This window comes from Orcinus orca, chromosome 6, assembly GCF_937001465.1.
Source record: "Orcinus orca chromosome 6, mOrcOrc1.1, whole genome shotgun sequence".
NCBI classification, from domain to species: domain Eukaryota; kingdom Metazoa; phylum Chordata; class Mammalia; order Artiodactyla; family Delphinidae; genus Orcinus; species Orcinus orca.
The window spans coordinates 38384378-38403614 of record NC_064564.1 but is presented as its reverse complement, the minus strand read 5'-3'; the positions used below and the strand labels follow the sequence as shown (position 1 = coordinate 38403614).

The following is a 19237-nucleotide window of genomic DNA, read 5'->3' as shown; positions in this document are numbered from 1 at the left end:
TTAGTCATTTTGCAATATTCATTCATTCATTCATCGAATAAACATTTACTGAATGTCTACTAGATGTCAGGCACCAATACTGGAGATACATAGGAATTAGTAGTTTGTCTAGTGGGTCAGACAGACATATGGGTTAACAATTATGAAATGAAGTAGGTACTCTGCAGTTGAAGGAACTCAGATTAGACCAGGGAATATTGCCCTAATTCTCCTTTTAGCTATAGTAATCTATAGATTTGGTGGCTTTACATGACTTAAAGTGGGTTGGGGGGAGTGTGGAAGGAGATGAGGCATTTCTGAGTGACTTAGGATTCTACTGTCCTCTTATTTTATGAGTGTTACTGGAAGCATGCCCAGTGCATGGAAGATACAGGTCTGATTCTTCATGTAAACATGACTTGTAAGACATCAGTTTTTTCCTAATCTTGGTTTCTCATACTAAAGTGATTGGGGAATTCCTTGGCGGTCCAGTGGTTAGGACTCCGGAATTGGCCAAAAAAGAAAAAAGAAAGAAAGAAAGAAAAAATACAGTGGTTGGTTTTCAGTTGCCAGAGGACTAAATCTCAAGATTGTCATTTGAGTGCTTTTTTCTATTCCATGGCTATAGGCTGTACCCCTTGTATCAGTCACTGTCTTCCTATTTTGCAAAAGGCATAGTGAGTAGAGGAACTGACTTGGTGCAGATCCATCATTTACTTTCTAGAGTCTCTTGAAATAGAAATGCCAAGTAGTCTACTAAAGACCAGAGTAGCAAGAACTCCCTCTACATCCAGGGGCAGTCACATTGCCTTTGTAATAAAAAGGAAAACGCATTCATCATCATAAGCTTGTGATCCAGAAAAAGAATGGACAAGTGTACACTTTTCTTCCTGCTTCAGCTTAAAACAAAGTTGCTTTTATTAAGTAACAGGCTGTGAAAAAGGTAGCTTTTCTTAGGACCATGTGGTTCATTAGCCCCATATGGTGCACATGTACCAAGGATTTCTTTAATCCTGTGCTCCTGCCTGTTTAAAATGTGAATGATCGCCTCCGCTGCCCCTGCTCCAGTACATTCAGAGTAGTTTAATCCTTCCTGGCACACTGTGTCCTTCAATACCTTCTTTATAAGCATGCCTGATTTTGGAATTGTTCTGTAATTGGAAGTCAGCCTCACTGGGCAGGTGCACGTCTTAAGCTCTTCACAATGGCCTACCAGCCTAACTAAACCACAGAAACATGAAAGCAATTAGGGTGGGAGCATTTTCAAAATGATGCATGTTAGTAATCTGTGTAGTTACAGAGACCTTCTCACTCAGACCTAATTGCTTGGATGTTCTATTTTACCAGTGGAAAGAAAAATCAAAGAAAAATGTCCATATTCTATGACTCCAACTATTTTTGGCTGAGACCCTAAGTCTTCTGTAAGGTCAGAGAATTTGTTTATAACTATAGCTTCTGGATTGGAGAGAGAAATGCCATTTCTGACCCCCTCCCCTTTTGCAAGCCAATGGAAAATAACAAGGAGAATAAAAAGCCGGAAAGCAAACTTCCATCTTCATTGAAATTAGGAAACATTCATAACTGGACTCATAACTGTATTTAAAAAAGGGCTTTCAAAAAATGGTTCTGAAGAACATAGGGGCAGGACAGGAATAAAGATGCAGATGTAGAGAATGGACTTGAGGACACAGGGAGGGGGAAGGGTAAGCTGGGATGAAGTGAGAGAGTGGCATGGACTAATATATACTACCAGATGTAAAATAGATAGCTAGTGGGAAGCAGCCACATAGCACAGGGAGATCACCTCAGTGCTTTGTGACCACCTAGAGGGGTGGGAGAGGGAGGGTGGGGAGGGAGACGCAAGAGGGAGGAGATATGGGGACATATGTATAGCTGATTCACTTTGTTATAAAGCAGAAATTAACACACCACTGTACAGCAATTATACTGCAATAAAGATGTTTAAAAAATAAAATAAAATAAAAAAGGGCTTTCAGATTAGTGAAAACTGTGTCAGTGTGAAAGATAGACTCAGAAAGACGGCTAGGGACTTCGGATTTCATGGACAGACAAGACAGTGCAGAATTCTTCAAAGTAGATTTCACAGCCTTGGCTTGAAACAAGGTCAGGGTGCACAGACTGACAGCAACATGCTGTCAGCACTAAGTGACCTCAGGCGACAACCGAGGAAACACACAGGAAACACACAGACACTCCATCTTTGACATCTTAGAAGACTATGGCTGGGTGAAGGATAAACTGTGAGGAACAAAGAGCCCTCCAGCTTCTATGTCTGCCAAAGAAGAGTGAAGACATCACTGTCCACCAAAACTCTCCATCGACTGGCTTCACTGGGAAAAGGGAAACTTCCAGCCAGCCCAGAGCCACTCACAATGTTCACAGGGGATTGATAAGGTTTCTGGAGGCAATGAGCCTCAAGTGCTCACCAGCTGATTTGCCTGATCCTACCCTTACTATCCTTTCCCATAATATGGCTCAGGAATAATATCTCCCTCCCTCAAACATTAAAAAAGAAACAACAGGGCTTCCCTGGTGGCGCAGTGGTTGGGAGTCCGCCTGCCGAAGCAGGGGACGCGGGTTCGTGCCCCGATCCGGAAGGATCCCACGTGCCGCGGAGCGGCTGGGCCCGTGAGCCATGGCCGCTGAGCCTGCGCGTCCGGAGCCTGTGCTCCGCAACAGGAGAGGCCACAGCGGTGAGAGGCCCGCATACCGCAAAAAAAAAAAAAAAAAAAGAAAGAAAGAAACAACATTAAAAAAGAAATCAGCATGCAACTTATGTGAACATATAGTATTTAAAAGGAAATATCACACATACTCACAGAAGTAGATGAATAAAACACATCAGAAAATTTATATTGCAAAGCAGATGAAAATTAAGACAACGTATTTCTCTAAGAAGCAGTCTGGCAACATATATTAATACCAAATATATACACACACTTCAATTCATGTAGGAAATCATCCTGTAAAATTTCATTGTCCATTATGTTAATCATGAATATTTGAAATATGGAGCTATTTCATATATGGAACTGAGGAACTAAAATTTAAAAACTGATACTAATTTCAGTCATTGGAAAACTTTTAGGTATTATCTGGAACAACCTGGGTATGTAAATTTATTTTTCAGTTGTAAATTTTATGAGATCTAATTACAGATTGTCTTGCCAATGAAAATTTAGCTTCTCAAGATAAGCTCTAAGTATAAAATATACACTAGATTTTTTTAAAGATTTAATGCAATTTTATTTCTAAAATAAAGTCTAAATACTGAAAGGGCACAGTAAGTTCCAAGAAAAATATGTTACAAATGATCAATAATAAGAAATATCCTAGTATATTGTACTTCGGAGATAAAGAGTCCTTTGGGCATTTAGGTCCCTACTTCATCATCACCACCATCACCACACACACACACACAAACACAAGTCAACTATTTACACATGGATTTAAAAAAATTACTCTTGTGTATGAACAAGAATGAAAACACAAATAAATTACTCAAGGTATTCCGAAACCTTTTTCACATTTTTTCTTTTTTCACATTTTTTCTGTTGGAGAAGTGGCTGAACTCAAAAAGGAATCCAACTGCAGTTTAGTGTTGGTGGATTCAACAAATTGCAGCAGTGTTTCAAAGAATATAGGCTATGGTTTCCTGCTGGGATGACCTCACCGGAACCGTTGACAACAGTGCTGGTGAAAAGTAGAATAAAACAGTTAGTTGAACCTTAGAAAACAGAAACAGTAGATGAGCAGAAGATGACATATTAGAGATTGCATAGGGCGAGAAGCTGATATCCTGCCTCACATTCCAGTTAGGGTGGGTTAAGGACAGAGGCACCAGAGAAGTAGTTTTGACTCTTAAATCCTGTTTGGCCTGAAAGACTCACCTTATTTCCTCTAGAGTAAAAGAATAAAGGATAGAAGCAATCCTTATAAAAACACGTGCATATTAAGAAGGGCAGATGGAGTGGTGATACTGCTTCTGAAGATAGAGACTGTACAGAATGGGGGTGGCTGGCATGGGTCACTGATGGCCCCTCATCCACTGTAGCGTCACCATCATCATGTTGTCAGGGAAGCCTGCATTGCTTGATACCCTTGAAAGGGAGGCAGTACGTAGTAACTACTAGGGCATGGGCTCTATGGGCAGAAAGACCCAAATTTTCTTGGGTCTTTCTATCTTGATCTTGCTTGCACTCATTTTGCTTGGGTAAGTGACGTTGCCTCCCCAAACCCAGATTTTATCTAATGCTTAAAAAAGCAGTAGTGCCTAACTTATACAGCGGCTGCAAGGTTTAAGTGAGCTAATTCATACAAAGCTCCTAATACACAGCTGGGGGCATATTAAAATGTTTGAGCAGCGCTGGTTAGTGCTATGGTTTCTAGTCTTAGTTAGTCAAGATGAAAGGTGGTTAGAACTGCCAGACAAGTTCTTATATTAAGAGTTATGAAGTTACAAAAATAAGTGGTTGAGGTCTTTCGGTCTATTTTTATTATTAATGATGGATATAAAGAAGTTATCATCAAGAATACAATACCTGTTCAGTAGACTCTGGCAACAAGATACTACATCGGTTGTGTTTCTAACCGAGCTGGAGTTGAAGGCATTCTCCAAAATGTGATGACAGTTGCTGTCCACAGGAGTGCTGGTAAGCATGCCTGGAAGTGGAACAGAGTTCTGTTTATTTAATTAATGAAGTCACTGAACTCTCCTTCTATTCTTGGCTTCTCCACCATGCTCCACACTTTTCACTTCACAATCTGCTTAATGGCAGCTGTGCCTCTCAGCTCTCTGCAGAGGCACCGTCCCCCCAAAGCTGCCATCCTCTGAGCACAGGGAGACCGGACACAGAGGATGCAATGCAGTACCTGCGATGCAGGCTGTCATGAAGCAGGCGACGGTCCCCGCAATCAGAGCTCTCACTGCTCCTGCGGCGATGTCATGCTTTCTGGAAGGAGCTATGGATGCTTGGAAATGTGGAAGCAAGCATGGCAGATTAATGTTGAGCCTATTGATTAGAATTCCAAATTCCCAGCCTTTGAGAATTGTTCTGGGGCTGGAGTCTCAGGTCTGTTGACTTTTCTTTTTTTAAACTGAGCTGGAGAATTCAAGATTCAAGAGCTTAGTGATGAGCTCCACGTCCAGAGAAGTTTCTCTGGTGTAGGAGAACTCACAGTATGTTCATGAGGGCATGACAAGGCAAATGGGTTTCAAGGAAGGATTCCAAATATCTGCAACTCATCTGTCACCATCTCCTTCTTTGCCCGTGGTGGCATAGAATTAATTAATCACGGCATTTTCCCATTGAATTTCCACTGGCCCTCAGAATCCTTCTCTAGCTGGTCATTATAAATCTATTGGAATTGGCAGACAAAGTGTAATCTATTTGTCATCTTTGAGTGGAGTAACACCTGTACATTTGAGCAAATTTTTCCCGACATTAGCTTGAATAGACATGGGAAAAACTACATTGCAGAGCAGGGATAAAAAATAGACCCAAAAGAATTTATTGCTGTTGCAGGGCTCTTTTTTTCGGACACAAATAATGTTACAGAGCAACATGGAGATTGGAAGAATGTTTATATCATATCTGTTGTTGGAGAATATTCTTTTTACTTACTGAGTCCGCCGATCACTATTCCTAGGGAACCAAAATTGGCAAAGCCACAGAGAGCATAAGTGGCAATTGTCTCAGCACGAATCTAGAAATAAGCATAAACACACAGATGTATACATGATGTGACCCAGCTGAGTATATCTGATATCCTAACTGGGCTTCCTATTCCGACTATAGAATCAATATTGACAAATAAATGTACAGTGTATGGTGTCAAACACCTGTTGCTTCCTGGTCTCTTTTTTCCATCTCCCCTTGAATTTTTTTTTTTTTGGGCTGTGAGCGGTCTTCGTTGCTGCCTGTGGGCTTTCTCTAGTTGTAGCAAGTGGGGGCTACTCTTCGTTGTGGTGCGTGGGCTTCTCATTGCGGTGGCTTCTCTTGTCGTGGAACATGGGCTCTAGACGCGCGGACTTCAGTAGTTGCGGCACGCAGGCTCAGCAGTTGTGGTGCACGGGCTTAGTTGCTCTGCGGCATGTGGGATCTTGCTGGACCAGGGATTGAACCCGTGTTCCCTGCATTGGCAGGCAGATTCTTAACCACTGCGCCACCAGGGAAGTCCTCCCCTTGAATTTTCAGGGAGGGAAAGGGGCTGTGTGGATTCAGAGACGCTCCATGAAGTCCTTGGAGTTGGTACTGTTGGCCTCTACAAATGCTATTTTCTGCTCGATGATAACTCTAATATTCAGTATGACCTGACCACTTGCTATATTGTGTCAGGCACAGTACTAGCTGCTGACAATACAAAATTGGTCCCAGAAATACTCACATTACATTTATTTGACAAAGGACTTATTCAGAATGTATAAAGAACTGTTATAACTCATTAAGAAGACAAGCACCCAATAAAAAACATAAAGAGATTTCACAAAAGATATGCAAATGGCCAAAATAAGCACATGAGATGTTTGACGTCATTAATCACCAGGAAAATGCAAATTAAATTAAAACAATGAGCTCACTACACATCCACTAAAATGGCTAAAAAAGAAGGACAACACCCAGTGTTGGCAAGGATGTTGAGCAATTGGAACTCTTGTACATTGTTGGTGGGAATGTAAACTGACAAGGACTGTTTGTAAAATACAAACGTACTTGGCAGTTTCTTATCAAATTAACATAACAGCCTGTATGACCCAGTAATGCCACTCCTAGGAATGTTCCCAGGAGAAATAAAAACGTGTGTCTTCAAGAAGACTGTACGTGAATGTTTATAACAGCTTTATTCACAATAGCCCCAAGCTGGAAACAACTCAAATGCCATTCAATTGGCGAATGGATAAATAAGGTGTGGATATGCATTAAAAAAGGATACTACTCTGCAGTAGAAAGGAAAAAACTAATACATGCAACAACATGAATCCTAAGTGAGTCCATTTATATGAAATTCTAGAACAAGCAAAAGTGATCTATAGTAAGAGAAAGATCACTGGTTTCCTGGGACTGGGTTGGGGTGGGATGGGGTGTTGTTGACAACTGGCCATGAGGGAAGTTTTCTAGGTGTGGTGGAAATGTGTGGTATCTTGATTGTTTGTGGTCATGGTTACACAGGTGACAGATTTATCAAAACATACGTACACCAAAAATAGGCCTTTTTTGTATGCAAATTATACTTCAGTGAAAAGGAATTACCTTAGTAAAAACGAAGCTCACAGATACCAGAGGGGCTCCTTTCAGCTGACTGTGGTGTGTGCTTGCCTTTCTTTGTTCCTCAGCTCTGACCAGACCATAGGAATGTTAGGTAGTGGGAGAGTGAATAGTCCTTTCACAGGGCAATAAGAAGATGGCAGGTGAATTCTTGGAAGCGTGAGCATGACCCTCCTTCTCTATTCCAATAGGCAAGAGGTGCTGCTCAGGCCAGACAATCTTCCTCAGGTTGAGGGGCTGATTATGGGAGGCTTGGAAGATTCAATAGGCTCGGTTGTTCACCAGAGGCACAGCCAATCTGGCAAAGGCACCCACACAACCGAGGCAATAATTTTCTTTTCCAAAATCCTGAGGAAAATCTATGATTTGGTTCAAAGAAAAAACCTTTTCTTTTTTCTTTCACTAACTGGATTTTTAAAAGCTCACATTCAAGACTCAAGTGCTCATGGTTAAGTTTTTTTTCTCATGGTAAGTTTTTTGTTGATTATAAGGCTCCTCTTTTCTTTCATAATTTCTGAGAACTCCTTTGTCGATATTCTCAATCAGTGTGCATATAGTGGGCAGGAAAAAAATATTTCAAGTATTTGAGCAGTCTGCTGTTTCTGGAAAAGCTCATCATCTTTGTCCCCTGCTCTGTCTAGTGCTTTTCATTTAGTTCAGTTGGCTTCAAAAATAGGCAAGCTTGTTAAGAGACCGTGAGGAGGGAGATGGCATAAAGTGCTTGAGATTCCTCTTTCTCCCTCTGGGGATCTGTGGGAAAGGGATACACAGATGTGGCCATGTAGGGTTTTATGATAAGAGGAAAAGGAGGCTGGGATGATTCCACTTTGCCTTTGCCCATAAATGTGCAGGATTATGTGATGGAAAGACAAATACCATATGATATCACTTATATCTAAGTGGAATCTAATCCATCCATAATACATCTTCCAGCTCTCCTTGCACAGGAGCAAAGGTGCCACAAGGACAGTCATTGTAGCATTACTTCTAATAGCAAAAAATTGGTAACTGTGTTCATCAACAAGGGACTGGTTAAAATAAGTTATGATGTGCTCATACTGTGTCACAGGCATTGATATGGCGTGGCATCCAAGATATGTTACCAAGAGCAAAGAGCAACACTAACAACAGTGAGCATAATGTGGAACAGGGAGAGGAGGTGAATGGCAAAGAAATAGGGAGGATGACTTCCTTTTCCCTCCACATCTCTTGTACCTTTTGAATTCTGTACTATGGTATGTTTTATGTGTAAACAAACAAACATGCAAAGTATTACATTTAAGAAGGAGAAAATGATGAAAATGGTGGAGTGATAAAGAGCTCATTCTGGGGACAACGTGCTACATACACATTTCTCTTATTCTTTTAATAGAAGTATAGTTGATTTACAACATTGTGTTAGTTTCTGCTGTACAGCAAAGTGATTCAGTTTTATATATATATATATATTTATATAAACATATATACACACACACACACACACACATATATATATATATTCTTTTCCATTATGGTTTATTACAGGGTATTAAATATAGTTCCCTGTGCTATACAGTAGGACCTTGTTGTTTATCAATTTTATATATAGTGGTTTGTATCTGCTAATTCCAAACTCCTAATTTATCCCTTCCCCCTCCTCCTTTCCCCGTTGGTAACCATAAGTTTGTTTTCTGTCTGTGAGTCTGTTTCTATTTCGTAAATAAGTTCATCTGTGTCATATTTTAGATTCCACTTAGATATAAGTGATATCATATGGTATTTGTCTTTCTCTTTCTGACTTACTTCACTTAGTATGATAATCTCTAGGTCCACCCATGTCACTGCAAATGGCATCATTTCATTCTTTTTTATGGCTGAGTAGTATTACATTATGTATACCGACCATACCTTCTTTATCCGTTCATCTGTGGATGGATATTTAGGTTGCATCCATGTCTTGGCTATTGTAAATAGTGCTGCTATGAACACTGGGGTGCATGTATCTTTTCTTATTATAGTTTTGTCCAGATATATGCCCAGGAGTGGGATTGCTGGATCATGTGGAAACTCTATTTTTAGTTTTTTGAGGAACCTCCATACTGTTTTCCATAGTGGCTGCACTAATGTACATTCCCACCAACAGTGTAGGAGGGTTACCTTTTCTACACAGCCTCTCCAGCATTTATTATTTGTAGACTTTTTAATGATGGCCATTCTGACTGGTGTGAGGTGATACCTCATAGTTTTTTTTTTTTTTAAAGACTCATCTCCCTTTTTATATTTTTTATTTTATTTTATTTATTTATCTATTTATGGCTGTGTTGGGTCTTCGTTTCTGTGCGAGGGCTTTCTCCAGCTGTGGCAAGCGGGGGCCACTCTTCATCGCGGTGCGCGGGCCTCTCACTATCGCGGCCTCTCTTGCTGTGGAGCACAGGCTCCAGACACGCAGGCTCAGTAATTGTGGCTCACGGGCCCAGCCGCTCCGCGGCATGTAGGATCCTCCCAGACCAGGGCTCGAACCTGTGTACCCTGCATCGGCAGGCAGACTCCCAACCACTGCGCCACCAGGGAAGCCTGATACCTCATAGTTTTGATTTGCATTTCTCTAATAATTAGTGATGTTGAGCATCTTTCCATGTGCCTGTTGGCCGTCTGCACCTACACATTCTGACCGCTTAGATGGAGGTCATCAGTGGGCATAATGCAATGGATTACACTGGGTTTTTGCCTCATGGACCCAGATCAAATGTTTTAGTCACGTGGTACTTTTTCCAGTAGATGGTGGGACACTCCCACCACTTGTTGGTTGGTAAACAGAAATTGTAGGAACTCATCCCCATTTGGTTGATTGGAAATAACAAATTGGGAAAAACAAAATGTTTTCCCCTTTGTGACTCAACAATAGCAGAAGCCATTGAGCTCATATCTCCAAATATCTTCTGTGGGTCTGCCTCTGGTTGGGCTCACTCCCAACCTAAATCAGCTCTACTGTTCTATTTCTGTCCTCTTAATAACCTGTTCACAAACCTGCTTAGCACAACCAGAACTGAGAGCTTCCTTTTAGCAAAACTACGTTCTCCAGGCAACTGCCAGTTGGGGATGGAAAACATTTCACTTAATTTAGCCTATTCTTTACTTTTGGCAGAGAAGCAAGCTAGTTTGTGGTGGCATCCAAACAATGAGGACATTTGGCCAAGCTCCATTGCGTGGTCAGTTGAAGAATGAACATTTGAGACGCAGGAGACCTACTGTCCTAGAGCTCTTGTTCATATCAGATGTGTGGGTCAAAATGCCCTGACCGTAAAATACAAATCAGTACTCTCCTGGAGTTTGCTGTGGTATTTGTGTGACAGGTGGGAGGAAAATTTGCATGTTTGGTGTTTGGGTGAGATGGTGGTGGTGGTCAGAGGCGGGCAGTCTCAGTTAGAACCTTGGGCAGCATGCTTTCCCTCCCCGTTCCTTTTAAAGCCAAATACCTGCCCAGGACATTCATTCCAAATGGATTGTTTTAATGAGTCATGGTGGTGGTCGGAAATGTTCACCATTTCCCTGAGAGTTTCCACGTGTGACAATTCTGTTCTTCTGGAAAGTAGAAGTTAGAGACTCAGCTGCAAATATGGTTTAAATAATGGCCTCCTCCAAGTTCCCTCATCCCATTCAAGGCCAAGCAGACATGAGCATCTCCTTGCAGGCTATGGACCCGAAATCCTGACATAATTATAGGGTGCTTGTCTGAAAGGCCCCGAGCTTTTTCTCTTCCCTCATTCACTCGGAGAGTAGTTACTGTGTCTCACTGTTTCTTTCGATGTCCAGGTGCTATGCGGCACTTAGGCAGTTTCTCAGAGTTCAAAAAATTTCTTCAATAGGAAGGAAGAGTCCTTCCTGGTCATTAGACTATGAGCCCCATGAGAGCAGAGGCCTTATCACTCATTCAACACCATGGCCTCCGTACATAGCACAGTGCTCACAGAAGACATTCCATAAATATCTGTTGATTGATTCCAATCCCAGCTCATATGACTCTGGGTTTGTATTGATAGTGCTCAAAGGTAAATGATCACAGTGGTAAGGATTAGCTGCGTTTCTTTCTGTGCACACACACACGCGCACGTGCGTGCGCACAGACACTGTGATTAACTCAACACAAATGACAATTATGAGTCATTATGTACATTATGATGTCAGAGATTTTGGGCCTGTTTCCTTCTGATGTACCCCAAATGCCTGGCATGGTGCCTGACACACAGAGGCACCAGCAGCTGTTTGATGAACGTATGTGTGTGACAAAGAAGTATATTGGGGGGAAAAATTTACTCACCGACATATATTGCTGCACACCATCCACAAATTTGGGTCCACTCTCTTGCCTTAAATGGATCAATTCTGAGAGTTTCTGATAAGCCACAAATTCATTGAAGAACGTCTTATAACCTATGAGTTTGGCAACCATAAAGCTGTCTTGCCAGTCCACTCCCATCATGAAGGAAAAGGGCATGAAGATGTAGGAGCATATTACCTACAAAAACCAAAAATGGATACTTTATTAGAGTAGTGATTTGCTTCCGGTTCTTCGGCCTCACGCTCATGACCAGATTGTTCCCGCCCCCTCTGTGTGTCTTTTAGGCACAGAGATCCCTGTGCATTCTCTAGCCTGTCTATGTCCATTAGGAGTCAAGGTTGAAATTGGGTCATTTGAAGTAACCTGGATTTTGGGGAACGGGGTCAGGACAGAATGGTTCTGTGTTGGGGTAAGGAGGGTGATAGGAGACAGCAAAAGGGGTGTGGGAAGAGTGGGATTCATGATAAGTTTGTACCTTGTATAAGAGTGCACTATACACGTTAGGAAAGGCTGTTCACAAACCTATTTTATTTTTAAACAAAGATTGGCAGAAACAAAAAGGAGGAAAAGCATGATAGAATCATACCTCGAAACTCAGTTGTGGGTAGTCAAACATGTTTCCAAACCAGGACAGGGCTGAATTCACAAAAGACAACAGGGCCAGGAAGGCAATCAAATTCGCAGCGATGTTTGCCACCAGGGGAATGGATGAGGATGCTCCCTGTGCTGCGGCTTCTAGGAGATTCTTTGAATCACTTTATCAAAAAATAGCAATTCCAGAATCACCAAGGGATTCTCAGTGGATGGACATCACAGGTGTAGAAATGGCATAATCAGAGCTCATTCAAATGGAGAGACAAACTCTCAGACCCATGTCCTGGCTGAAATACCTGAATTCCGTGAAATCATGATGGGATTTATAATTGTTGAGTGTAGGTGATGGGCATATGAGTGTCTGAATGTTATATTACTCTTTTAATTTGGAGGTGTTTATAATAAAAAATTGGGATAAAAATATTACAGGTTTTAACAATGATATTTAATTAAAAGTAGCTTCCAGAGAATATTTATAAAATATTCACAGTAAAAGAACTAGCAATTCAAGGAAGGCCTGTGTATCCACCACCTCATTTAAGAAATGGAGAGTCACATCAGCTTTGAGCACCCCCTACTTCATCTCATCTTCTTCTCTGTAATATCAGAGGTACTTGGCCCATTGGAATTTGCTTATGATTCCCTTTCTTTTCAATTTTCTTTATCCCTACATAATACATTGTGTCAGTTTACATACTTGCTAACTATATAAGTGAAATCCACATATTCCATATATATTCTTTGGCAACTTGCTTTTTCACTCATGGTTATGACTCTCTCTACATACAAACAAGGGATGAATCTCAGAAACATATTGGCTGATGAATTCTGTTACTTAATGCCATACTTTTGAATACCCTAAATCCCTTAGTTTTTTCCACCCTCTTCTCTTTCTTTTGAACAGGGCAAAAAGTAAATGAACCTACAAGGGGTTAGAAATACCTATATTGGGACTTCCCTGGTGGTCCAATGGTTAAGAATCCGCCTTCCAATGCAGGGGACGTGGGTTCGATCTCTGGTCGGGGAACTAAGATCCCACATGCTGTGGGACAACTAAGCTTGCGGGCTCTAGAGCCCACGCATCACAACTAGAGAGACTGTTTGCCACAACTAGAGAGCCTGTGTGCCTCAACTACTGAGCCCACACACCACAACTAGAGAGAAGCCGGCCTGCTGTAATGAAGAGCTCTCACATCGTAACTAAGACTTAATGCAGCCAAATAAAGAAAGAAATATTTTTATAAATATATAAATAAATAAATTTTAATAAAAAGGAATACCGATACCACACTTTTCTTCCCTATTATATAAGAAACTTCCAGAAACAGTGATCCTATGGCTTTCTAACAGTCTTAAATCATGGCCCAATGAACCCTATGCTATATTTAAAATTAAATATCTCTTCACCTAAAACTAATATAATATTGAAAATCAACTATACTTCAATCTAAGAAAGTTAATTAAATGAAATATCTACACTGAACAGTCAAGGAAATGTATTGACATTTAGGTATTGATATTTAGAAAAGATCTCCTTGAGTACTGAAACAAGATACTTTGGGTGAAGTCTACATAGTCATGGGAAATTAAATTCACTTTAATTCATTGTGTTCTCTGATAATCAAATTCTTGCTGAACTTTGGACTGGAGCAAACCTCCCCTCCCACCAACCTCCTGCTTGTATAGTCAATAACTAATAACTAGGTGAACGTGTCCCACTTACCCATTTTCCATTTTCATGGCATTCTTGAGGGTTACTTTAGGTGTTTCTGTCTCGGGCCAAAAAAGTTTAGAAATAGCCAATGCCGCAGGTGCAGACATAACTGAAGCAGTTAACAAGTGAGAGGACGAAACCTGTGATTTCAGGAGAAAGAAGACCAACTTAGGTTTAGCTTTTCTGTTGTGTTCCGAATGAATGGCTCAAATGCCTTACAAGGCAGGCATTGATTATGTGCCAGAAATCAATGTTTCTTTGGAGGCTTGGAAGAGCCACACGCTGGGTATCACCTTGAGAGGAGGGAGGAAGTTATACCAGTTGACCACATCCTCGGGGAGAAGCACAAAACCACAATCTGAGCATTTCAGAAGAGAATTAATTAATCCTGTGTTGTAGAAATTTTCAAGGAAGATAACTCTACCTCTCTGTTGTTCCTCTGAATGTTCATATAGTCCCTAAAGCTATTTCATTACATCATCAGTTTAGATGGTGGGTATCTGGGGTGCAGGCATGGGTACACCCCTCTCCATTTTCCTTTTGCTTTCCTGATGTCCTTTGTGCCCCTACATAATATCCAGATTATCCAGTTTATCCAGAGTCCCTTTAATCTGTAAGCGATTTGTTTTCCTCTTTGCAGGTCTACTTAAACTCTTCCCCCTTCCCTTCCCACATCCTTATCTTGTTTCTGGATTCTCTTCCCTGTATTTTCAGAATTATAGAATCTGCACCTGCCTCCCCACTCCCATTCCACACAGCACAGTTTTGTAGGTAGAATTCCTACAGCAATCCATCTGGGGAGTCAGTCAAACTGGTATTCCTGAGGTCTCCTTCACCCTTTTTTTCTTCCCTCTTCCTACTGATTCGCTCTGTGAGGCTCAGATGAAGTCCTGGAATGAAACTTGCCTATCTTGTAAGAATTCCTCATCACCTGGACCACACAGCTGCTGTGTTATTCCATTTCTCCACCAGGGGTTGTAAATAAGCCCTGTGCTCAGGGCATGTGCACCAGTTACCATAACGTTTTTCAGCGCCATCCCATAGACCCCCTGCTTTCAAACTGGGCTATGCATTGAAACCTGAGGATTGAAAGGGAACACTGATGCCTGGGTCTCGTCCCAAGAGATTCTGTTGAATTACTCTGGGGTAGGGGCCTGGGCATTAGGGCTTTTAAAAGCTCCCAGGTGATTCTAACGTGAAGTAAGTTTTGAGAATCAGTGCTGTAAGCCAGGAGTCAGAAAATGTTTTCTGTAGAGGGTGAATAGTTTTGGCTTTTAGGGCCACAACTACTCAAGTCTGTATCATAAAAGCTGCTTAGATAATGAACAGGATAGCTGGTTTCCAATCAAACTTTAGTTTACTTTAGTTACAAAAAAAGGAAGTGATCTAAATTTGGCCCATGGGCCATAGTTTGCTGACCACTGAACTAGATGGCCTTTAGTGTCAGTAATAGTTTTTTTTTGTTTTTTTTTTTTACTTATTCAAATTTTCAGCCAAATTAACCTCATAATATGATTTCATTCTGCTATGGGTGGATATAGTTCACATTTAGGTGGCAGAGATATGAGAGTGAAACACCAAAGCTCCTTGGGGTCACTCCATTCAAATGCCAAAGAAACTGTGACCAACTAGACAGCAAAAAGAACACTCTTTTGCCCTCCTTATCTGGCAGTAATAGTAAAGGAAAAAGCAGAAATAACAATAGCAAAGGAAGAAGAGGTTTTATAAATTAATCCCCAAACATTCTTACCCCAAAAGAAATGTATGCGCCTAAGACACTTCCAGCAATGGTAGAGAACCCAGCGGTCATGACTGCGTGGAGTTCAGACTTGGTGACGCACGGTAAATATGGTCGGATCAGCAGTGGAGACTCTGTCTGGAAACAAAAAGTGATCAGATTAAACGTTCCCTTACGAGGACATGCTAATTTACTCAAAATTCCATTCTCTACAGCAGTATTTCTAAGAGTGGACTTCAGATCAACTCTATCAGTTTGACTCAGAACTTGTTTGACATGCAAATTCTCAAATTTACTGAATCAGAAACTCTGGGGCTGGATCCAGCAGTGGTGTTTTAACAAGGCTTCCTGGTGGTTCCGATGCGTGCTCATGTTTGAGAACCCACACCATCATTTTCTGGGTCTTTTGGACTCCAGGGCAGTGAGCATACAGAGTCACGTGTGAAGTTTGCAAGGCCAATTCACATAAGGCTCTCACCTAGCCTAGGATTGGACTGTGATGGCTTAGTACTCTTTTCTAAGGTTGGAGCACCATGGGCCAAGTAACTGCCCAGTGGCCTGGCCTTGGGAACTGTGATTCCCAAACCTCTGTGACTTCCAATCTTCCAGCTTCATCTCAACAGACCCTAAACCTCTTTGCTGATACTGTAGGGAAACAAGACACAAGTATGAAAAAATACCAGCAATAACATATACCGGTGCCCACAGGCCCATTCCTAATTGAGAATCAGAGACCCCCCTCTTCCCCTTGCATGGAAAGGAATCAATTAGAGTGTGGTTGTAAAGGCTTGAGTCCCATTAAGGAGGGCAGGTGGCCTGCAGCATGGGCTCTCCATAAATAATAGCTGTACTTTTAGCATATTAAGTATCAAATTGAGCACCACAGAAGCATGTGTGCAATTTTACAATTTTCCCCTCATTATTTCTAATTGTGCTATGAGATTGAGTGTGTTGAGCTTCAATTTATGGACCAAATAGAAACTCAGTACATGAGCCCTCTTACCCTGCAGGTAGGAGTAATCAACTCAAGATGGTGCCCTAATTAGTCCTGAGAGATTTTATGGCTATAATTATAACAATTTCAACTCCTGGGCAAAGAAGTATGGGCCCCACTCTAAAGACTTTGCTCCAGGCTAGTAAGCTGGGCTTACCAATCAGAAGGCTCAGCCTGCCTGGAGCAGTTGTATAAGTCTACTGATCTGGAGCCATGTGTTTTTCTGGGTGACTTGATTTTTGCTTCGAGTTCAATTTCTTTGCACAGCCGTGCTAGCAAGTATTCACACTTGGTTTCCTTGGTGTGTGATTCCATTCTGCCTGAAGCCATATATCCTGAATGATGAGGATGATTATTACCATTTCTTACTTATCTACCCCTTAGGAATGCTGCCATTTTGAGGGACAGAACTTGGCAACATACTTCTTTGCTTAAATGGACTTCGGGCAAAAGAGCATCTATCGGGACTTCCCTGGTGGCGCAGTGGATAAGACTCCACACTCCCAATGCAGGGGGCCCAGGCGCGATCCTTGGTCAGGGAACTAGATCCCACATGCGTGCTGCAACTAAGAGTTTGCATGCCACAACTAAGGAGCCCGTGTGTCACAACTAAGGAGCTGGTGAGCCGCAACTAAGGAGGCCTCCTGCAGCAACTAAGACCCGGTACAACCAAATAAATAAGTAAATAAATAAATATTTTTTTTAAAAAGAGCATTTATCCACATGATGGATAAGGAAGGTGAAAATACTTTTGCTCATCAGCATTTTTCTTCAGGCTCAGCAAAGAGACTGCTCAGATAAGTTGAGAATAAGCTTAACTATTTATATGGCTGCACGGTGTTGGTGGAAAGCCTTTTTGGTCTCTTTCGTTGCCACAAGCATTATACTACAGAGTGTGAGGCTGTCTGTTACATGTTTGCAGCTTCAAGATAAATGGTGAACTCCATTTGAGTAGATGAGCTGCTAGCCTCTGATGGGTGGGCCAGAAACCTCAACAATTCAGTTAATTCAGAAAGGATTTATTGAGAATCTATACATGAGAAGCCTTATGCTTTGATAAAATGATTCAATCTTTCTTCCTCTCCATAAATTTTCAAGGACTCAAATTCCACACTAGTGCACTGATACTCTTAGAAGGGCGCTCTCTCTCTCTCTCTCTCTCTCTCTCTCTCTTTCTCTCTCCTTGGAATCTGGACATTGTCAATATTGAGGGTTCATTATCTTAACACCCTTCTCCCTACACTAAAAGAAATAACACCATCATATTTTTTTATTTCTCTTTCTGGAAAGAGTATCCATTTTAGCAAGTGTTTTGTTTTTTGATATTACAACTTACCTGTCCAACAAATATATTGCCAGAAGCAACTACAGATTCAACAGGAGATGTTCCCATAGTCACTAGCATTACCCATCCAACCTAAAAGGCAAAAAAGGATAAAGTCAGTAAAGAACTATTTGTATACACAGAACTTCAAAGTAGGGATAAAAATCTTTAAACTGGAGGAAAATACTGAGGCCTTCAACAATTGTACTGAACTTGAGTATACCTTATATAGTCCATAGTGCAGGCTGATCAAATCCTATTTGAGTGGTAAGTCTGAGTCATTGTATATACTTTGAACACTATACAATGTCTATTGAAATGTCTATTTCATACAAGTAAAGTTTTTTGAATGTCTATTGTGTACAAGTAATAAGTTGTAATAATTGCTAACAGTCATGGCAGTCTTCACAGCATTCCAGGCACTGTTTTAAGCCATTGTTTTGAGTAATGCATTTAATCCTCACCATAAGCCTTTGAGGGAGGTCCTATAATTAGGCCCATTTTACAGAAGAGGAAACCAAGGCACAGAACAGTTTAGCTGTTCTGTCAAAGTTTGCCTAGCTAATAAGTAATGGGATGTAGTTGAGGTTTGGCCTTTTCTACTTAACTCTCAAACAAACATGGTTGATGGTCCCAATTTGTAGTGGTCCTTCCAACCAGGGACTGTGGTGCCCACCTCAGAATGGGGACTTCCTGTTGCATCCTCTCTCCTTCCTTCCTGCTTTGATGTGGACACAGGAATGCTGAATGTTTAAACTGACAATTAGAAAACGATGCGCCCTGGTGCTCTTGCTGAAACTTTTAATTCTGCTGGTATTCTGGCTCTCTCTCTCTTTTTCTTTTTTAAAATAAATAAATTTTATTTCTTTACAGGGATCAAAAGAGGGCTGTGTCTGTGCCCAAGCCCTGTATACACTGCCTTGCTCTCATGTGCATTCAAACTAGCTTACAAATTTCTGAGTTTTGTGATCTAACATAATGTAGGACTGACAGCTGCTGGGGCAGCAGAACGGAGGTTAACTTTTCAGACCTAAAAAAAAAAAATTTGTGTGCTTACAAAAATCCCTCAGGAGAAAAGATCAGCTTCCCCTTCTTGCTTTGATTCTCTAGCAACTCCTAGACCAGGAGGGTCCACTTTCGTTATCACCTGAGGAAAAGTAGTGACTGTGTAAGCCTTGGGCAGATAGCCAAGATGAAGGGACAATCAGGTCCCCATCCCTTGGAGTCAATTCTTTGGCTAACGGAATAACTGCTTCATGAAGATGCTCAGTGTGTTGCAAGTCACAGCCC

General features: G+C 41.3%; 1 protein-coding gene and 1 long non-coding RNA gene across 2 annotated transcripts in view; one reads left to right on the top strand and one right to left on the bottom strand.

The window, feature by feature from the left end:
• The window catches only part of LOC117198592 (uncharacterized), a 342215-nt gene that overhangs the window by 127894 nt on the left and 195084 nt on the right, over positions 1–19237 (top strand). The gene's annotated exons all lie outside the window — the stretch shown is intronic.
• SLC28A3 (solute carrier family 28 member 3) overlaps positions 2774–19237 on the bottom strand; it is a 59134-nt gene continuing 42670 nt past the window's right edge. Inside the window, exons 10-18 of the mRNA XM_004285363.3 lie at positions 17960–18040; positions 15642–15767; positions 13901–14031; positions 12170–12338; positions 11563–11760; positions 5625–5706; positions 4873–4971; positions 4542–4662; positions 2774–3693 (exon numbers count right to left, since the gene is read on the bottom strand). Of these exons, the coding sequence (XP_004285411.1) occupies positions 3573–3693; positions 4542–4662; positions 4873–4971; positions 5625–5706; positions 11563–11760; positions 12170–12338; positions 13901–14031; positions 15642–15767; positions 17960–18040 (1128 nt within the window). The 3' untranslated portion in view covers positions 2774–3572. The remainder of the gene's footprint in view (positions 3694–4541; positions 4663–4872; positions 4972–5624; positions 5707–11562; positions 11761–12169; positions 12339–13900; positions 14032–15641; positions 15768–17959; positions 18041–19237) is intronic.